At 51.1% G+C, this 16,827-nt stretch overlaps 1 protein-coding gene across 5 annotated transcripts in view; it reads left to right on the top strand.

The window, feature by feature from the left end:
* Positions 1-16,368, top strand: part of NTM (neurotrimin) — a 934,119-nt gene extending 917,751 nt beyond the window's left edge. The window contains exons 7-10 of one of the 5 annotated variants that reach the window (XM_041771468.1): positions 1,133-1,284; positions 4,404-4,439; positions 10,099-10,131; positions 14,537-16,368. In XM_041771468.1, coding sequence (XP_041627402.1) covers positions 1,133-1,284; positions 4,404-4,439; positions 10,099-10,131; positions 14,537-14,637 — 322 coding nt within the window. In that variant the 3' untranslated portion in view covers positions 14,638-16,368. Of the gene's footprint in view, positions 1-1,132; positions 1,285-2,963; positions 4,345-4,403; positions 4,440-10,098; positions 10,132-14,536 lie in introns of those variants that run through there. The other 4 variants (XM_041771471.1, XM_041771470.1, XM_041771472.1 and 1 more) reach the window with 4 other exon arrangements.
* Positions 16,369-16,827: the final 459 nt, after the last annotated feature.

The raw sequence follows: 16,827 nt of genomic DNA, 5'->3' as shown, positions 1-16,827 counted from the left end.
ACTTCCTACACATCCTGTCCCAGCCAAGCCCTAAACCATGCTCCCTGAGATCCTCTATTCAGAAGGATTTCTCTCCCTAAAATGTATCTTTCCCATAGCATAGGCTCAGCTTCTGGGCAAGGAAGACAAATTATTTCAGGGAAAGTAAAAGGTTGGCTTCAGGCCCATTCTCTGAAATAGGACATTGCAGAGCTTTTAAAAGGAAGAGGGTTGGTCTCATAATTTCCGTGTAGACATGCAATGGTAGTAGGAATTTTTGCTTACAGCATCCTGAGATAGAGGATATGACCCCACCAGCCCCTAAGCAGTGTTCTCCTTATGCTCTCCACCTGCCCAGTAGAGGTATCCACAGTTCTAGCAGGTATATGTGTTCTCCCCACTCACCCTCTGTGGCCCTTCCCTACCACCAAGGACAGCCCTTGTGGTGTATTGGGTGGCCATAACGGGCTGCTCAGGGAGACTGTCCAGGCTCTAGATGGTCATGTGCTTAGGATCTATAATCCTTTCTGGACTGAGTTATGATAATACTCTGGGCAACCACCTCCCCAAGCCCTTCAGGGTACCCCACTCTGAAGTGATCTAAAAGTGATCCCAGGTTCTTGTATCCTATTCACCACCAAAAATAAGCTATTATCTGTAGAATGCTTCAAGTTCATAATTCTTTATTTATTACCCAAGTCCTTGAAAACGCTTTGTTCTTTCAAACCCCTCAGGTTCTTCTCTTCCAACATTGAGGGTTGTGGGGTTTTTTTTTTTTAATTTTATGGTTGCCATCATCATCATCTTCATTAATCTTATCATCAGCATCAATTGTGTCCACACTTGGAGCACCTACTGAGTGGATATGACTGAATGTCACACAGCAGGCTCATCACCTGCCTTCAGGGGACGTGGTGGCTATCTGTGTAGTGCCAAGAGTGTCTGCAAGCACATGCACAAAAATAGAGAAATACAACTATATGTCATTGTGTGTAAACTTGTGTACTTGAGCAGGGGAGAAAAAGTCATCATCATAATGTCAGAAAGGAGTCAATAAGACGATCATTCATTCCAGAGTCTGTCCTCCTCCTATGAGAAAAATATAACCGTCTACTTTTTTTCTCCGTTTTTGTCTCTCTCTTGTTTCTCTCAGACTGGTTGAAGGAAAGAAGGGGGTCAAAGTGGAAAACAGACCTTTTCTCTCAAAACTCATCTTCTTCAATGTCTCTGAGCACGACTATGGGAACTACACCTGTGTGGCCTCCAATAAGTTGGGCCACACCAATGCCAGCATCACACTATTTGGTAAGACTGAGCCCTGAGCTGGGCAGTGAAAGCAGGAAAGGGTCACATGGGACAGAAGGAGTTGGAAGGAACAGCCGGGACGGGGTGCCACATGCAAGAGAATCAGGAGAAGCTGGGCAGAGGTGAATGACAGGAGAGGGGAGGAGAGTGACAGAGAAAGCTAGTGCATGGATGGGTACCGGTAGCCGGGAGAAAATGAGAAAGAATGCTCACGTTTCATTTGTAATGGGCAAAACCCTGAGGCAGGAGGAAAGGATGTTGGGATGGAGAACATTTTTTTCTCTTCAAGATTTCATCAATTGACTAGGGTTGGGGGTTCGAATTGGGTATAATAGCGAAGCATTCAGAGAGGGACATTTACTATTTCAATACTTTGTTCATCAGGCCAGTGTAAAATGTTACCATTTCTGAACTTTTTCCCGGCTGTTGGGACATAGGAGAAACTGGATTCTATTTATAAGAGTAGAGTCATGAGCCTCAGGATCCTGAATATTAGCTTCAGAGAGAGAATTCACAAAGGAAACGGGGATTTCCTTGCTCTTCATTTGTGTCACAGGGTGTTGTCTGACTGGATTAAGATATATTTGTCCAGCAAGCCACCATCCCTCCAGAAGTCACATAGTCATTCATGCATTAATTCATTACACAACTGTTTATTGGAGGGCTAATGTGTGCACAGCAAATTGCTCTTCCTTCCTTACACACCTGGCAACTATATTGGTGCCAGAAGCAAGTAAAGGAAGGAAACAAACCAGCTCCCTCATAGACCCTGGATATCTCCAGCAAGGACACGGAGGTGAGCCTGGGTGTGGAGGTCCGTATCAGCAGCTGGGACTGCAGGCTCTGGCAATGACTTGCAACCCTTGGGAGATGCAGGTTCATCCTGCAGGCCTTTGAGGCCCAAAGGTTGCCTTTGAGGGGAAATCCCTCCACGCCCTCCAGTTCAGGACGTTGGCATTGTTCAAATCCATTCCCCTAGTCTGCCCTGGTGCCAAGCACTCTTGAATATGATGCGAGGGAAAGTGAGGAAATTAGCAGACAATTAGCAAGAACAGGAATGCCTTTTTTCTCTGAGAACTCCTGGAAAACCCCAATAGCTTCAGGTCTCTCACCCTCACCCCCAGGGCCTACCACCTCCCTCCAGGGCGCAGTGTATCCAGCAAACCCCGAATACGCCTGTGCTGCTCCATTGTCCCATCTCTGCTTCCAAATCCTATTCGGCCCCCCTTCTATCCAGCACATAAAACAAAGCCCAGCTTTATCCAAAGGGGGCTGGGAAGGGGATGGCTGCCCTTGATCCCAGAGCTGGGAGCTCAGAATGGGCAGAGCTGTGATTAGAGTGATTGATCTGTCTGACATCTCTCACACAGGGATAGTCATAATTGCCCCTCACATTTGTCAGGCCTTTTCGGCTTTCTGGCAGGTGTCTGTCTGCAGAAACAGAAGGGCCAGGATTATAAGGGAACAGACCCCTCCTTCCCTGGCCTTGCAAATCTGAGGCTCTCCTAGTGGTGCCATCCACCCCTCCCCAGCCCTGCCCTCCACCCACAGCATCCCTCATTCCTGTAAACAGTCTTCCTCCTCCTCTGACCTCCTCGCTCTTCTGATTGGGATGCATGACATGGTTTTGCAATTGGCTTTATCACTACTGTCTAATTCCCTGGCCTCTTCCCCTTAAGCCATCTGAAGATGAGAACATGGAGAAGGCACAAACCTGAAGAGTGAAATAGCTGACGTTTGTGACAAGGAATGCAGTGAAGCATGCGCCATAAATCTGCTCTTCTCAGCAGACCCCTGGGTGGCGATTAGAACCTCTGCCTCCCCACCATTGGTCTGTCTGCATCCGCCCTGTGTGTCCCTGGGACGTTCCTCCAATTGCCAGCCCTCTAGAGCCCAGGCTTCTCGAAACAAAAAAACAATAAACAAACAAAAAAAAAAATACAAAAAAAAAAAAAAAGAAAGAAAGAAAACGTGATAGTATGTGTTCAGATAAGTTTAGAAAAACTGGATCAACCAAGATGAATGGGGTACACCTGGGAATGTTCTTTAATGCGGAAGTCTCAGAGCTTTTCCTTACATGCTGAATCTCTAAGAGGGAGAAAAGGCTGGAGCATTTTCCAAGTTTAATCCAATAGAAAGCAATTTTCAAGCCTCAAATGACAGATCTTTTGTGCCCATCACAGCGGCTGACATAGTTCCGCGGAACTAGTAAACGTCCTTAGTGTTTCCACCCCATTGGCTCTCACAGAGGTTTAGTCCAGACAGGGCAGCCCCAAAACTCGTGATGGAGGCCCACCATCAGCAATAAATACAAACTTCTATGGGAGTTTTCTGTGTCATCTCCCATTGTCAGCAGACCCCCAGCCTGGACCCTTCAAGCAGACTAGGGCCACGGGAAGGCAGCATTGGTGTTATGCAAATGTGTGAACTTTGTGATGCAGCCCATTCTCCTCTAGCACCACAGAAAGCCAGCCAACTATCTCCATTGTGCCAACTTTCACACAAATCGCATGCCCTCATCATATGACCTGAACGTTGAAAAGTGAAGAGTGGTGTGCAGTGAGGCTCCATCCTGGCCAGTATGTCGGGGCCCCTTAAGCCAGATGGAGCAGGGTAATCCTTCCTATGGTGAACCAGTGTCCTGTGCACCTGCTCCCTAAGGCTGCAGGGATTGCGGGGCCTCCATCGTGGTGGTTCTTGGGGCCATCTTGCTCCTGCTGCGGTGCCATGGGACCAGAAGTTCCTGAGCTTGGTCTCCCAAACTGAGACAATGGGGGGGTGGGGGTTAAGAAACCTCATCTGGGAAGGGACTTTGGTCCTTTGTTGCCACATCAGCCCCTCAGCTCAGCACAGCTCTGGGAAATGTATGAGTGGCCAGCTCCTTCACTCTTCAACCATCGCGTCCAAGGATGGAAGCATAAGGCACGTTAGTGTTTCTCATGCTGCATTTGTCCTACCACCTTTGGTTTTTGTGTCTTCCTTTATTTATCCACCCCCCCCCCACCGAAATGTATGTGAAAGGCAGTATACAAACTATATATGATGAATATATAGCGGCTGTATATAATATATGTGTTTGTTTTCATTTTTCTCTCCTGTATGTCCCTCACCCGATTTAGAACTAAATGAGCCTACAAGCTCAACTTTGTTGCAAGGTCAGTATCCCCCTTGCTTTATGGTTTTTCTCCCCTCCCCTTTCTCCCAAAGTCCCACCCTCCCCCCCCCCCACCCCTCATTACCTGTCTGTGAAGTTGCTTAGAGGATGCTCGAGAAAGCTAAGGTCACTGGAGCTGATGGAGCTCCAAGGGTAGCTTTCCTCTCTCCATGCACACACTGCCCCAGAAGGGCCAGGAGGGTGGAGATCAGTGTAAAGGCTGAAGGTAGAGAGCATGAGTTTGAACCAGTAGGGAGACAGCCCAACCCACTGAGCAGTTTTCATAGGAAAAATCCTATCAGCGGCCCCTGAGCCACAGAAGCAAACACCGTGTGTGTGAAGACGTAGGCATTCCCTGAAATGCATCAGCTGGTTTGCAGCGAGATTCTCCAAGAAAGGCAGGTGGGCAGGGTGCAGCAGGTATGAGAGTCCGTAAGCAGTGACCTGGAGGGAGATGCCACCGAGATCTAGTTCAGAGCCTGACGCTTAGTGGTGCTGTGCTCGTGAGCTAGTTGCTAAATGTTATTGAGACTCAATTTCCTCTTCTATAAAACAGAATTGGTCTGCCTTATATACCATAGAGTTGTCCCAACGTTCAGCTGAAACTGCATAGTAAAAAGACTTTGAAGACTGCCAGGTGCATTTTGAATCATCCCTGTCCCATCTCCAGATGCAGGCTGAAAGGCAGGAATTCCCTCGGTGTCACGTCACAGCGTCAAAACTCTTGTCCCCGGGCCCTCTTCATCTCATCTCCTGTTAAGCCCTTCCCCAGACACAGCTCCTGCATTTCCTGCCCAGGTGCACACAGCCTCTCTGACTTTCCCAAGGCCCGCCAGCCCAGCGTAAGTGACTCACGAAGGTCCACTAGCCTAGCTGAGGGGGTGTAGCTGACTGTGCCTGAGCATTGGGGCAGCAGGGAGCCTGGCCGAGGGCTGGAGGAGGCTCACACTGCACCTGCCGCTTTTCTCCTCCCAAGGACAGTGCTGACCACAGGGTGGCTGGGCAGGAAGGCAGCTGTGAGGCTTTGCCTACCTTCCGCCCCAATCCCTGCCCTGTCTCATCCCATCCGCCCCCACACCCATCCCCTGCATCCCTTCCCATCTGGCTGTGCAAACAATCCTTGGAGGTTGGCCTTAGGCTTGCAAGGTGGGAAAGGAGAGGGAAGGAGAAACGTTATATGGGGAGCTCCTTGACACATGAGCAAAAAATACTTTTATCATGAAAAGATTCAGGGCTGCGTCCCTCACCTTAGTGATGCAGGGTGCCGTAGTGAAGGCACCGCAAACAGGAAAATGCAACAAAGGAATAGTAAGTAAAAGTGAAGTCAATGGAGCCATCAGGTCCCATTTATGATTCGACTTGTGTTTATTGAGCCCCGGAGCAAGGATACCCACGGACCTAGAACCAAGAGCCTTAGGAGAGTAGCTAACCATAAATGGTAAAAGGGAGGCGTGCGGGACGGGAGCGAAGAGAGACGGTGCGAGAGGCTGTGCTTTCAGAAGTGACCAAGCTCATTCGGATCACTTAGCTCTTTATTTGCAGAGAGAGTAGGAGCTTTTAAAAGAGGCAGCGGCTGCTTTGGGGTTAGAATTTACCCGAAGGTGTGCTCAGCTGATGGAGGGGCCGCCGTCCCACACCAGAACCAATGATGACAATACGGACTAGAAACACACAAGTCGTGTCTGGCCGCCGCTGAGCACGGGAGTGGGAGCAGGACACCTAATGGCCAGGCTCCACCCCTCTGCCTCCCTCCTCTCTGCTGCAACAGTGCATTTGGGTGACAGGATCTGGGCACCAGCTCTCAGATTCTCGGGGTGCTCTCAACCCCACCTCCTTCTTGTTGAGTACAGGGCAATGGGTCATTGCCAGAAGTTGTAGATTACAGACAATCTGGAACGTTCCAAGATTTGGATTAGCTCGGTCTTCAGGACAGCTATTGGACTCTTGTACAACTGAAGAATATCTTGGAGAAAACAGACCTTGCACCTGGGGCATTTCTCCATTCATCTGAGTTCTTTCTTTTTTTTCTTTTTCTTTTTTTTCTTTTTTTTTACCTCCTCCTTTGCTAGTCTGCTATTTTCTCAGGGAATACCCCTAAGTTATGCTCATCTTATCTCAAAAATACCAAGCAAGATTCATACAAATGCATGGATTTCCATGGACAGGGTACACTTGGCTTTAAGAGAAGTTCTCAGCTGTTTTGTTACCCAATATCTGGACGGACTAGAGAGATTCTGATAAGAGAATTTCATTCCTCCTCAGCATTTTCTGCCACCCTTGAAGTATTTCTCTGCTCCCCTTTTGCAAACACAACAGATTGCATGTCACCCTCTCGTATTAATATTTGGTGGTACAGGACTCCTGCCATGATAAATAAGGACTCGCGGATGCACCACCATCCCTCACTGAGCTCCCTCGCAGGCAAGCGTGCCGGGGCCCACTCTGCAAACTCAGCGTCTTGGTAGCTGTTCATTTCCCATCCGCTGTCCTTTGTCTTTTATCTCCTAGGCATGAAGTCAGATTTGATGGTATCAGTGGGCTGGGAAAGGTTGGCTGATTAATGCCTGTGAATCTCGCAGTGACTGTCAAACCAACTTATTAAAGAATGGGGGAGTAAGTAAACTCTGTGTATCAGAAGGAAAAAATTGCAGCAGGAAAGATGATCAGTCCTTCCCTGCAGAGGATTAAAGGTAGTTAATTAGGCGCAGCCACCCAGCAGTGAGCGCTCCTCTGGCACGTCTGTCTAAATACTGAAGGTAGAGAAAGGCGGTCTCCCATCCTCTTTCTGGACGGCAATTGTACCCGCGCTGGCATACAACCAGCTCTCCTCTGCCCCAGAATCAAACAGAAGCCTAGGCACTTAGGTTTAGCTGCGAGCATTGGCTTCGGTGGCAGAGAGATCACATTCTGGATTGGCCGCAGACACCGATGAAGAGACTTGAGGGCAGTGGTTCTTTTTTCTTTTCTTTTCTTTTTTTTTTCTTTTCTTTTCTTTTCTTTTCTTTTCTTTTCTTTTCTTTTCTTTTCTTTTCTTTTTCTTCTCTTTCCTTTCATTCTTTCTTTATTTTCAATACTTTATCCAATTATACATGGCTTCTCATTAATATATCAACAAAAAAAAATCACAAACTTCAGTCAAACCTTGGCAAGGAAAATACTTGAAAATGGTTGGATTTTCAGGGATCTTTTGTTTTCTTGATAGCCAAGAATGAACTCAAAAACATGAGCCTATGGGTGGCTCGGGCGCACCTTGAAGATTCAAGCAAGGCTCACACTCCTGCACACTGGTGCAACAGCAATACCACATCACGCATGATATGGGAAGCATGTTAGCATTTCTGTGTCTCTCCTTGGTGCCAAATCAAAGCGGGTGGGTTGGAGTGCAGCATCAGAGTAAATATAAAGAATATCTTGGCTGAAAAAAAAAAGAAAAAAAAAAAAAGAATATCTTGGCTGCACTCCCCCCCGCCCCCTGTTGTGATGATAGGTAAGGGGGACTTCTGGTCAACTTCATTTAACTAGAAGTTTCAAAACAGTGCGACCTGGAAAAGCTCAAGGATACACTCTAGCTAAGGATGAATGTCAGATAGTCCTTTACGAGGTGGACGCTGAAGAGTACAGACCTTATTCAAGTAGTGTGTGTTAGACATTCAGGGAGAAGAGTAGCTGGATTGGAAAAATTCAGATGAAGCTGTTTACAGATCTTTGCCTTTCAGAAAATCACAACTGGTCTAGATCACTGGTGGGATCTTACGCTTTCTGTTAATTCCTCTTTCTGTTAGAGCCAACAAACTACCAAGTAGAACCCTCCTCTGTGTCCTTCTTCCAGCAGAGTCTAAACTAGCACCCCATCAGTCTATGGCTGCCCCGACCAAATGTTCCTACATCTACCTGCTTGTGGTTTGGGGTCGAAGGCCTATGACTACTTTATCGTCCATGAGTCCCTCTTCCTCGTTCCTCTTGCCAGTCATCCTTCTTCTTGGTACAGAGAGACTCAAGTCAGTGGTGCCTGAATGAGACACTTCATGAAAACAGCCCCACCTTTGCTTCTGGGTGGGTCTTGAGGCCCCAGCAATCATCCCAAGGGACTGTCCTTGCTAAATGCACAGACGATGTGGAACCAACACTCCTGGCTTTTCTCTACCACCTTGACTTGACATCAGATCTGTGAATCGTACTTTTGATCTTTGATCATACGTCACCTCTTACATCTTTTTCAGAGTGGCTTCCCAGCGTTGGCTAATGTCCACTTCGGTCAAGAGGGATATTATATCTCAAGTGCCCTTAAAGAATAGATAGAGAGTTTGAATACGTACATATATATTCATCTGACTTTGGTCCAATGTTTTAGTTTAGTTTAGGTTGAATTATATCCAGGTTGTCTTCCTTCTATATGCAAGGACTTTTTTTTTTTAAGATTTTATGTATTTATTCATGAGAGACACAGAGAGAGAGGCAGAGACACAGGCAGAGGAAGAAGCAGGCTCCATGCGGGGAGCCCGATGTAGGACTTGATCCTGGGTCTCCAGGATCACACCCTGGACCAAAGGCAGTGCCAAACTACTGAGCCACCCGGGGATCCCCCATATGCAAGGACCTTTGCACAGAGAGTGGTATCACTTTCATGCAAAGAACTCCATGCACTTTTTTTTTGTTGTTTTCAACTTTATTGAGGTATAATTTATGAATGAAATTATAAGACATTAAGATATCTTGTAAGATATAAGATATTATAAAGTGCAATCATGGTGATTTCATATACAAATGCATTGTGAAAGGATTTTGCATCCTCTCTGTATCCAGGCTGAACAACTGCAGAGACCCCTAGTTAAAGAGGGAAGTGAAATATACGAGACTGGACCACTTCTGGCCACTCAGGACATCTGCTATTAGCAGGGAAGGCTCTGTGGATTGTACAGAAGGCTTGAATTTGGTGAAATGTGGGTCTCTCATGGTCTAATCATCAGAGAGGAGCGGGCATCCCAGTACATTTCCACAAGCGGGTCTTACTTAGCAAGTACAAGTGTAGCAGCACAGGTGCGGGTCTCACCACATGAGGTTGCCCCTCTGGGCCAGCTTGCTGTAGCCTGGCTCATCAAGGGAAGTCAGGCATCACAAGCCCGGGCCCTCTGGCACAGGGTTTCTAAAATGCGTAGATAAATGCCAACGCTGTACATCTCAAATGTGGCATGGACACCTATGTTCGGATTGCTGCAGTATAATCCATTTGTATCAGCCAATTTTATACTTAAGGCCTACAGACCAATTAGGGGATAGTCTGGTGGCCAAAGAAAGAAAGTTGTTGTACAAAGAAGTATTGATTGGCTTGGGGCCTCAGGCTCCCCGGGGCAGCAAGTCTCCTTGCTACGATCAGATGGATGTGTTGGCTCCATTGGATCGATGATCCAGTCTGACCATCATTCAAATCCTGCCCCAGCCCCCCACGCCCACTCAACCTTATGGCAACTGACTTCCCAGCAAAGTGGAGGGGTGTACATAGGAGAGCTAGGCTGTGGTCAGGACAGCAAGAGCCAAGTGCAGGAGGGCTGAGGAAGGCCTGGGGCCAGGAGGGCCACCTCTTTCCCGAGCCATCTAAGGGCAAAGCACATGCCTCTGACTGCTTTCTACCTTAACAGCGGCTTGTTTTTAATTTCTTTTAGAAGTGAAAACTACAGCTCTGACCCCTTGGAAAGGTTGGTATATTTATTTCCAGGCTGCTCTGCCTGGGTGGGGATGGGTATCCAAACCTCTTCACCTTCTTCCCAGATGCCTTCTCTTCTGAGCTAACCCCAGGAAGCAGCCCAGTGGGATCCATCCCTGACCTTGGGCCATCTCTGTGCCAATCTCGATTAACCTGTCTCCAAGGACCTGCATTCCCCCTGGGTAGCTTCCACTTGTAGACATCTAACTGCTGTTTGCTGGCAGCACTAATGAGCACCTGCCAGGGCCCAGAGTCACTCCACATCTTGGCTGCTCCATACCAAGCCGGCCTCTCCTTACATGCAGATGCTCTAATGCAATGATCTTCTTAGACCCTGGCCTTGCATGCTGTCCTTTGCTTACCCTGTTCTCTCTTTCTCTCTTTCTAACTTGGAGCTGGAAGGGAAGTGGTGGGAGGGAGGGGGAAGCTCTAGGGTGAGTCACTTGGCTACAAATAAAACACGTCTTATTTGAGGCTTTCATTCCCACTAGATGTTTCTGATGGACACACTGACACTCATCACAGTTCCCTGGGACCCTAGCTGTCCTGGTAATTCGTCATTGTAGGCCTCCAGAGCTCTTGAAGGAGGTAAAGGGAATAAAGGCATCCACGGCAGCGTGGAGGCATGGCTGCGTGATAAACGGAGGCCTCATCTGTGTGGCTCATGTCACCAGGCGGATGTGCTGAACTGGTGCTCTGAGACGGCCCTGCCCCAGGATCTGTGAGCCACACCTGCCTGGACAAAGGGGCCTCCTCTCCTAGATTTCTTTCACGTGCTGGCGAGCGTGGGGTAGCCATATGAGCCCAGGTGGGACAGGCCCCGTGGCCTTACTTCCCCGCCTCATTCTTGGAAGATGTGTGACTTGCACAATGTGATGGGTTAGTGCCTGAGTTAGTGGAAAGAATATTGTATTTGGAGACAGAAGTCAAGGGAGCCTGGGGAAGTCCCTTAAGCCCTCTGAGGCTGTTTCCACCCCTGGGAGCTGAAGAGAATAATCCTCATCTCGTACCTGAGGGTCTTCGAGGGGCTGGGACACCTTTCCCCACTGCAAGAACCCTTCCCGAAATCCTAATCAACATGGTTTTACTTCCGTGTCTACTTTCCCTCAACCGTAAGAACATTCAGGAACAGAAAAAGAGGGGAAGGGTGTTTGGAAGGGAAAACTGAGATAGAGGTAGGGGAAGAGTGTCTTACTTTGGTCCGGCTGGTCTTTTTGCTCTTTTCTCTGAGTAGAATCTTAAGACAAAGGAAAATAGGGAGGCAAAGTACACAGGAACACATCAGTATGCATCAAAATGTTCTGGTTCCTTCCTTTTTTCAACAAACATTTGTTAAATACCTGCCACGGGCCCAGTTAGACACAGACCCGGCCCTTAAGGAGCTTCTAGCACAGAAGAGGAAACCCACGTTAGACAAATAAAGGGAAATAGGACACAGATGGTGTGTATTTTAAAAGCTGGATGCATATGGTGCTGTGGAAAAAAAAAGAAACAGGAGCCAAGTCAAGGAAGTCTGCCTGGAGGAGGTAACTGGGGCCCAGAACAGAATCTGGAAGGAGTGGGAGTGATTTGGGTGAAGGGCATTTCAGGCGGAGGGGCAGAGGTACGAGGGCGGGAAGGGAAGATAGTGGGCGGGATGCCCGTGTGCCCGGCACTCGTGCGGCGCGGTGTGGCAGGCAAAGCGTCTCAGGAGGCAGGTGGCAAGCAGGTGACCGAATGTCGTGCATGTCCTACAAAGCGGACACTTTGGACTATGATGCTTTGGGCCTGGACTATGACGTTTTGTAAGGGCTGCAGGACCCACACCGGTGAGAGTCATGACGAACACGGAATCCTAGTGACCGTGCTCCAGAATGAGCGTCCGGGAAGTTCAAGGGGGGCAAGGCCGCAGGTGGCAGGGCCCGGTCCGTGAACGGTTGTGGAAGCGGAAAGGAGAGCTGATGAAGCCCGCCTCTCTGGGAGGGCACCTGGGGCTGCCTGGTCTTGGGATCAGCTTTGTCCAGGCCAGGTTCCCGGGACATGCCCGGGGGAGAGTGGGGCGGGGCAGGGTGGGGGGAGTGAGTGGAGGGGGAGGAGGCTGGAGGGACATGATCCCCCACAGGATCCCCCCAGGAGCGACAGTGTCCCGCAGGCCCAGGACGGAGAGCAGCGGAGAGCTCAGGGAGCGATGCTGCGGCAGGAGGCCCGGCACACCTGGCGGCCTCCCCGTCCTCAGTGGGAAGGGTTCTGTGATGCAACAGGTCAGGACCCTGCTCGCAGGCCCTCGTTGAGCTTCCCCGTAGGCAGAAAGCAACCCTGGGGGCATAGCCGCGGAGGGTGCACCTGCAGAGGCGGCCGCCCAGCCATTGTGGAGCACCTTGGGGTGCTTCCCTGCTCCCCCCGCAGCACTGCAGAGACCCTGGCCGCGAACGCGGGCTCCCGACTTCCCCACGTGGTAGTGAAGCCGGGTCCCCGCCGGGCTGTCCGCCTGGCCTCCCTGAGATTCCCGCCAGAAAGGCGGCCCCCGAATGGGAGGTTGGGTGGGGGGGGTGCAGGAGGGAGCCCGGGGGTGGGGGGTGCAGGCAGGAGCCCAGAGCTGCTAAATGCAGAGCAGTGGCATGCACCCCGTCCCTGCCCCACGGAGCTTCCTCCGGGTGGCGGGCCCGGCAGCAGGGCAAGCAGGGGAGTGGGCCACAGGTCCACGCTCGGGAGGGCAGGACAGGCCGAGGGAGAGGCCCGCGGCTCAGAGGCCCGCGGCCAGGAGCTCGGGGCCAGGCACGCGGACACCAGCCTCACGGGAACCCACTCCACCAGGCTCGCTGGGCCGCTGGCCCCGAATCCAGCTGCGTGGCTCGCCGTGAGCCTCGGTGGGGGCAAGGGTCCGGATGTGAGGGAGCTGGGCCGGGCGGCAGGGCTTCTTCGGGGCACGGGACACACAGCCTCAGCCGAGAAGGCCACGCTTCCCTGCCGGGCTCCCGAAGGGTGTGTCTTGCGGAAAACACAGCTGCCCGGGACCCGGGGGTCCTGACGGCCCGTGCACTGGAGCACGCTGGCCAGATTTTCCAGGACAGAGCCAGTCAGTGAGCAACAGTTAGAGACGAGCGTCTCGGAGACTGAGACGCAAGTCCCTGGAGCGCAGGAGTGCTCCTGTCACCTGTAGCCTGCGTGGGCCGAGGGGAGGAGGGCGGCCCGGGGCGGGCCTGTACTTTGTGCCGCCCAGAAGGCCTCGTCCAGCACGTCCCAAGCGCGGGCACCGCCTGGCCGTGGACATGAGGTTAGGGCACCCGGTACCTCTCAAGCTCGGGACCGTCCCTTGAGCCACTGGCCCAGAACCAGAGATTTGCCCCAAGGGTCTAGGAAGTAAAATTAGATGGCAGTGCCTCCAGGCCAGGGGCCCCAGGACGTGCTGAAGACCCCCGCGGCAGCCCGAAGGCTGGCCTTACGCTGCTCTGCATGGGCCAGCGGCGTGTCTAGAAGCTCTGTAGCATCCGACTCAGGCGGGCAGGGGGGTCTGACCTGGTGTTTTGGCATCTGTGAGGACGTGGCCTTGGGGGCAGCTGCGCTAAGTCCCTGTGTCCGATCCGCGCCACAGAGCGCTCCAGAGCCAGCCCAGGCTGAGGAGGTGCCCGCACTCGGTCCCCAGCCCATGTGGGTCTCCTAACACGATCTGCTGGTCCCCACTCCCGGCCCCGTGTGTTGCGGGTACCGTTGGCCAGAAAGCTTAGGTTTCAAGCCATTGGGAAAGTGCTGGGACCCGTCAGGCACCTCCCGGCTTTCTTGCACCCCTGCACATGGCCCATCCTGTCCTGTCCCCTCCTGCGCACCTGCCAGGGGCCCACCAGGTCCACGTCCACGCAAGCCTCCCCTCACCTGCAGGAGCACAGCAGAGGCCACCTACCCCCTTACCCAACACCACCTCGACCCCTTTTGGGTGCAGGACACTAGCTAGGTCCTCCGAGACCTCGTCCACATGGCGAAGAGGCCAGGCGCTCGGGGCCACGGTGGCGGGGGACAGGCCATGTGGCCTCCCCGGTGCACCGGGTGGCAGCTGGGGGCCTCCGGGCATGTCCGGGCGGGCGCCGCTCAGAAGTGGGCAGATGGAGACACACACGGTACCGGGTCTCCCTCCCCGGCAGCTCTCTGTCCACCATCCATCCGTGGGCCGCCTTCTTGAGCGTGACCCGAGGCAGAGCCTCAGCACGGGCAGGGGGTGAGGCCACTGTCACCTGAGCCTCCTGGCCTCTCCTGGCCGGTGGGGAACATGCATCTGGGGGTCCCAAGCTGCAGAAGGGTGCACCCAGGGCAGCGCCCCTCCCCAGCCTCGTGTGCGGGACTGGCCCACAACACGTGGCAGGGAGAGGGTCGCCTCCCCGGAGGCAGAGCCGCTGCCGGCCGTGACCAGTGTGCTCTCTCCACAGGCCCAGGCGCAGTCAGCGAAGTGAACAACGGGACGTCGCGGAGGGCAGGCTGCATCTGGCTGCTACCTCTCCTGGTCTTGCACCTACTCCTCAAGTTTTGATGCGAGCGCCACGTCCCCCCCGGGAGAAGCTGCTGCCACAGCAACCACCCACCCCACAGCAACGGCAACTCCAACAGCGACCAGAGCACCCCCGTTCCTTATGAGCTAGAATCCAACGAAATTCCAAGAAACAGCCTAATGGGACACAAATTCGAGGGAGGGGAACAAAGAACACTTTGGGAAAACACGTTTTCAAAGGGAAATTGAAAATCCGCCTCACAGGCCTTGCAGATCCGTAGGCACAGCTGAGTTTTCTTTCTCTGCCCCAACGGAAGGAAGGCACACCGGCCTTTGGACCAACCCACAGCTGCATCGTGACCTGTTTGTGACCAGGGTGGGCCGGGCTCAGCCACTCTGCCCCTTACCGTGCCCCCAGCAAGGAAAATTCTGGAGCGGGCCATCCCAAATTCAATAGAGACGAACAGAGTGAGTCGTGCAGGCCCGGATGTGCCGCTGTGGCTCCTTTCAGAGACTGTGCCACTGTTGTGTGTGTGACAAAGTGCAAAATTCAAGGAAAAAAAAAAAATAAAGAAAAAGGAAACTAAACAAGACAGCCTGACAGCTACAACAATCCCACAATCAACAGTCACAAAAAGATATCGTTAAACCTTCTTTTTTTTTGGGGGGGGGGGGGGTTTTCGTTTTACTACATGGACACCATGGATTAAATAAGGGATTCTGGTTCATTATTAATTTTATTAATTATATTTTCTGATATGAGTCTAGAATTTAGTGCAAAAACAAGATGAGACTAAAAAAAAATACACAAATGAAAGGGGTGAAGAGAAGTATGATTGTTAAACATTAAAGATAGTGTACTTCTTAACTAGGTTTACAACTGGTGGACCACACACCGGGCATTAACCACCCGGTGAGGATATGTCAAATCCACCAAAAAAACACATACGATTTAACCAACATCTCCACCAGCGCTACAGATTTCTCCTTATTCTGGCATTTAATGCAGACAATACTATGCTTCTACCTGCTGTTTAGAAATGGAAGGGTGATCCGCACTGTATCCTGAGTTTGTTGGCTATGCTTCTTTTGATGACATATATTATACAGTATATATATACATATATTTTTTTTGTTAGAGTTCTAGCCATTTTATTTCTCAGCAGGGTCCTTTCTCAGACATTACTGCATGCTGTATATGGCGTTAGCTGTGTGTTGATCTTCTAAAAGATGATAGAGTTTACTGGTAATTGTGTAATCAGCTCCTGCCTTTTTATTTTCTTGGGTTATTTACACGTCAGAGACATTTATAAAAAGTGAAAAGAGAAACAAAACAGAACAAAACAAAACACTAATACCAGGCGCAGCATCTTTTCCAGGTGTGGCTCTCGGAGGCGAAGGCCCTTGACAGGAGGCCTGGCTTCTCCATCATGCCTCGGGGCGTGAGCAAACAGCAAGCAACTGAACCAACTAAACAGTCAGTAACCACTTGCTTTAGCCCATTATGGGAATCTCTGATGCCTTTGTGACTACTGGAGAATTGAGTCCTCTCGGTTCATTTTATTTAATTTCCCACCTTTGTGTGCGTGTGTATGAAAGAGAAGAAAATGCAGTTTTTAGATAACCTTTTTTTTTTTCCTCCCCCGAAGTCTGGGAATGGGAGAGGCCTCGGGGAGGGGTCCTGGATGTGATGAGGGAAAGTGGGATTGGGGGCTAGGGGAGGGAGGGGTTGTCTCTGACTTGACATTAAAAAGTGTTCCATGTCCCTCTTCACCTGGTGTGGTACCTCATTCTCAAGCCGGGGCAGGGGGAAGGGAGGCAGGGCAGGAGAGCCTGCCTGGCTTGTAGGGGGGAGATGTGGAGGGGAACGGGCATCTGACTCATGCTGCTGCTCTTTAGCTCCCTCCTTGGGGTCCAGTGGGTTCCTTCTGTGGATGTGCTCTGGTGACGGATGGCTTCAGGAAACCACCTTCATCCTCCTCACAGAAGCAGCCGAGGGGTGGGCCTCATGAGGACCGCGTCTCCAATGCCTTCAAGAAGGTGCTGGCCGGGGTTTGCAGCATCCTGCTTGTGTCCAAACCCTTCGCTTCGTGTCCTGGGCAAAATGTCAAGGCCAGTTACGGAAAGGCTTTAATGGGTGATTATTTCTGGAAGGCAGCAGAGTGCAGCTATCACAAAAAGAAAAGACAAGGGGGAAAAAAAAGCACAAAACATTGTGGGTTAGTATTAAAT

Source organism: Vulpes lagopus, chromosome 10, assembly GCF_018345385.1.
Source record: "Vulpes lagopus strain Blue_001 chromosome 10, ASM1834538v1, whole genome shotgun sequence".
Classification (NCBI taxonomy): domain Eukaryota; kingdom Metazoa; phylum Chordata; class Mammalia; order Carnivora; family Canidae; genus Vulpes; species Vulpes lagopus.
Note: the sequence above shows the minus strand (reverse complement) of the source record. Positions and strands in the feature narration are given on the sequence as shown.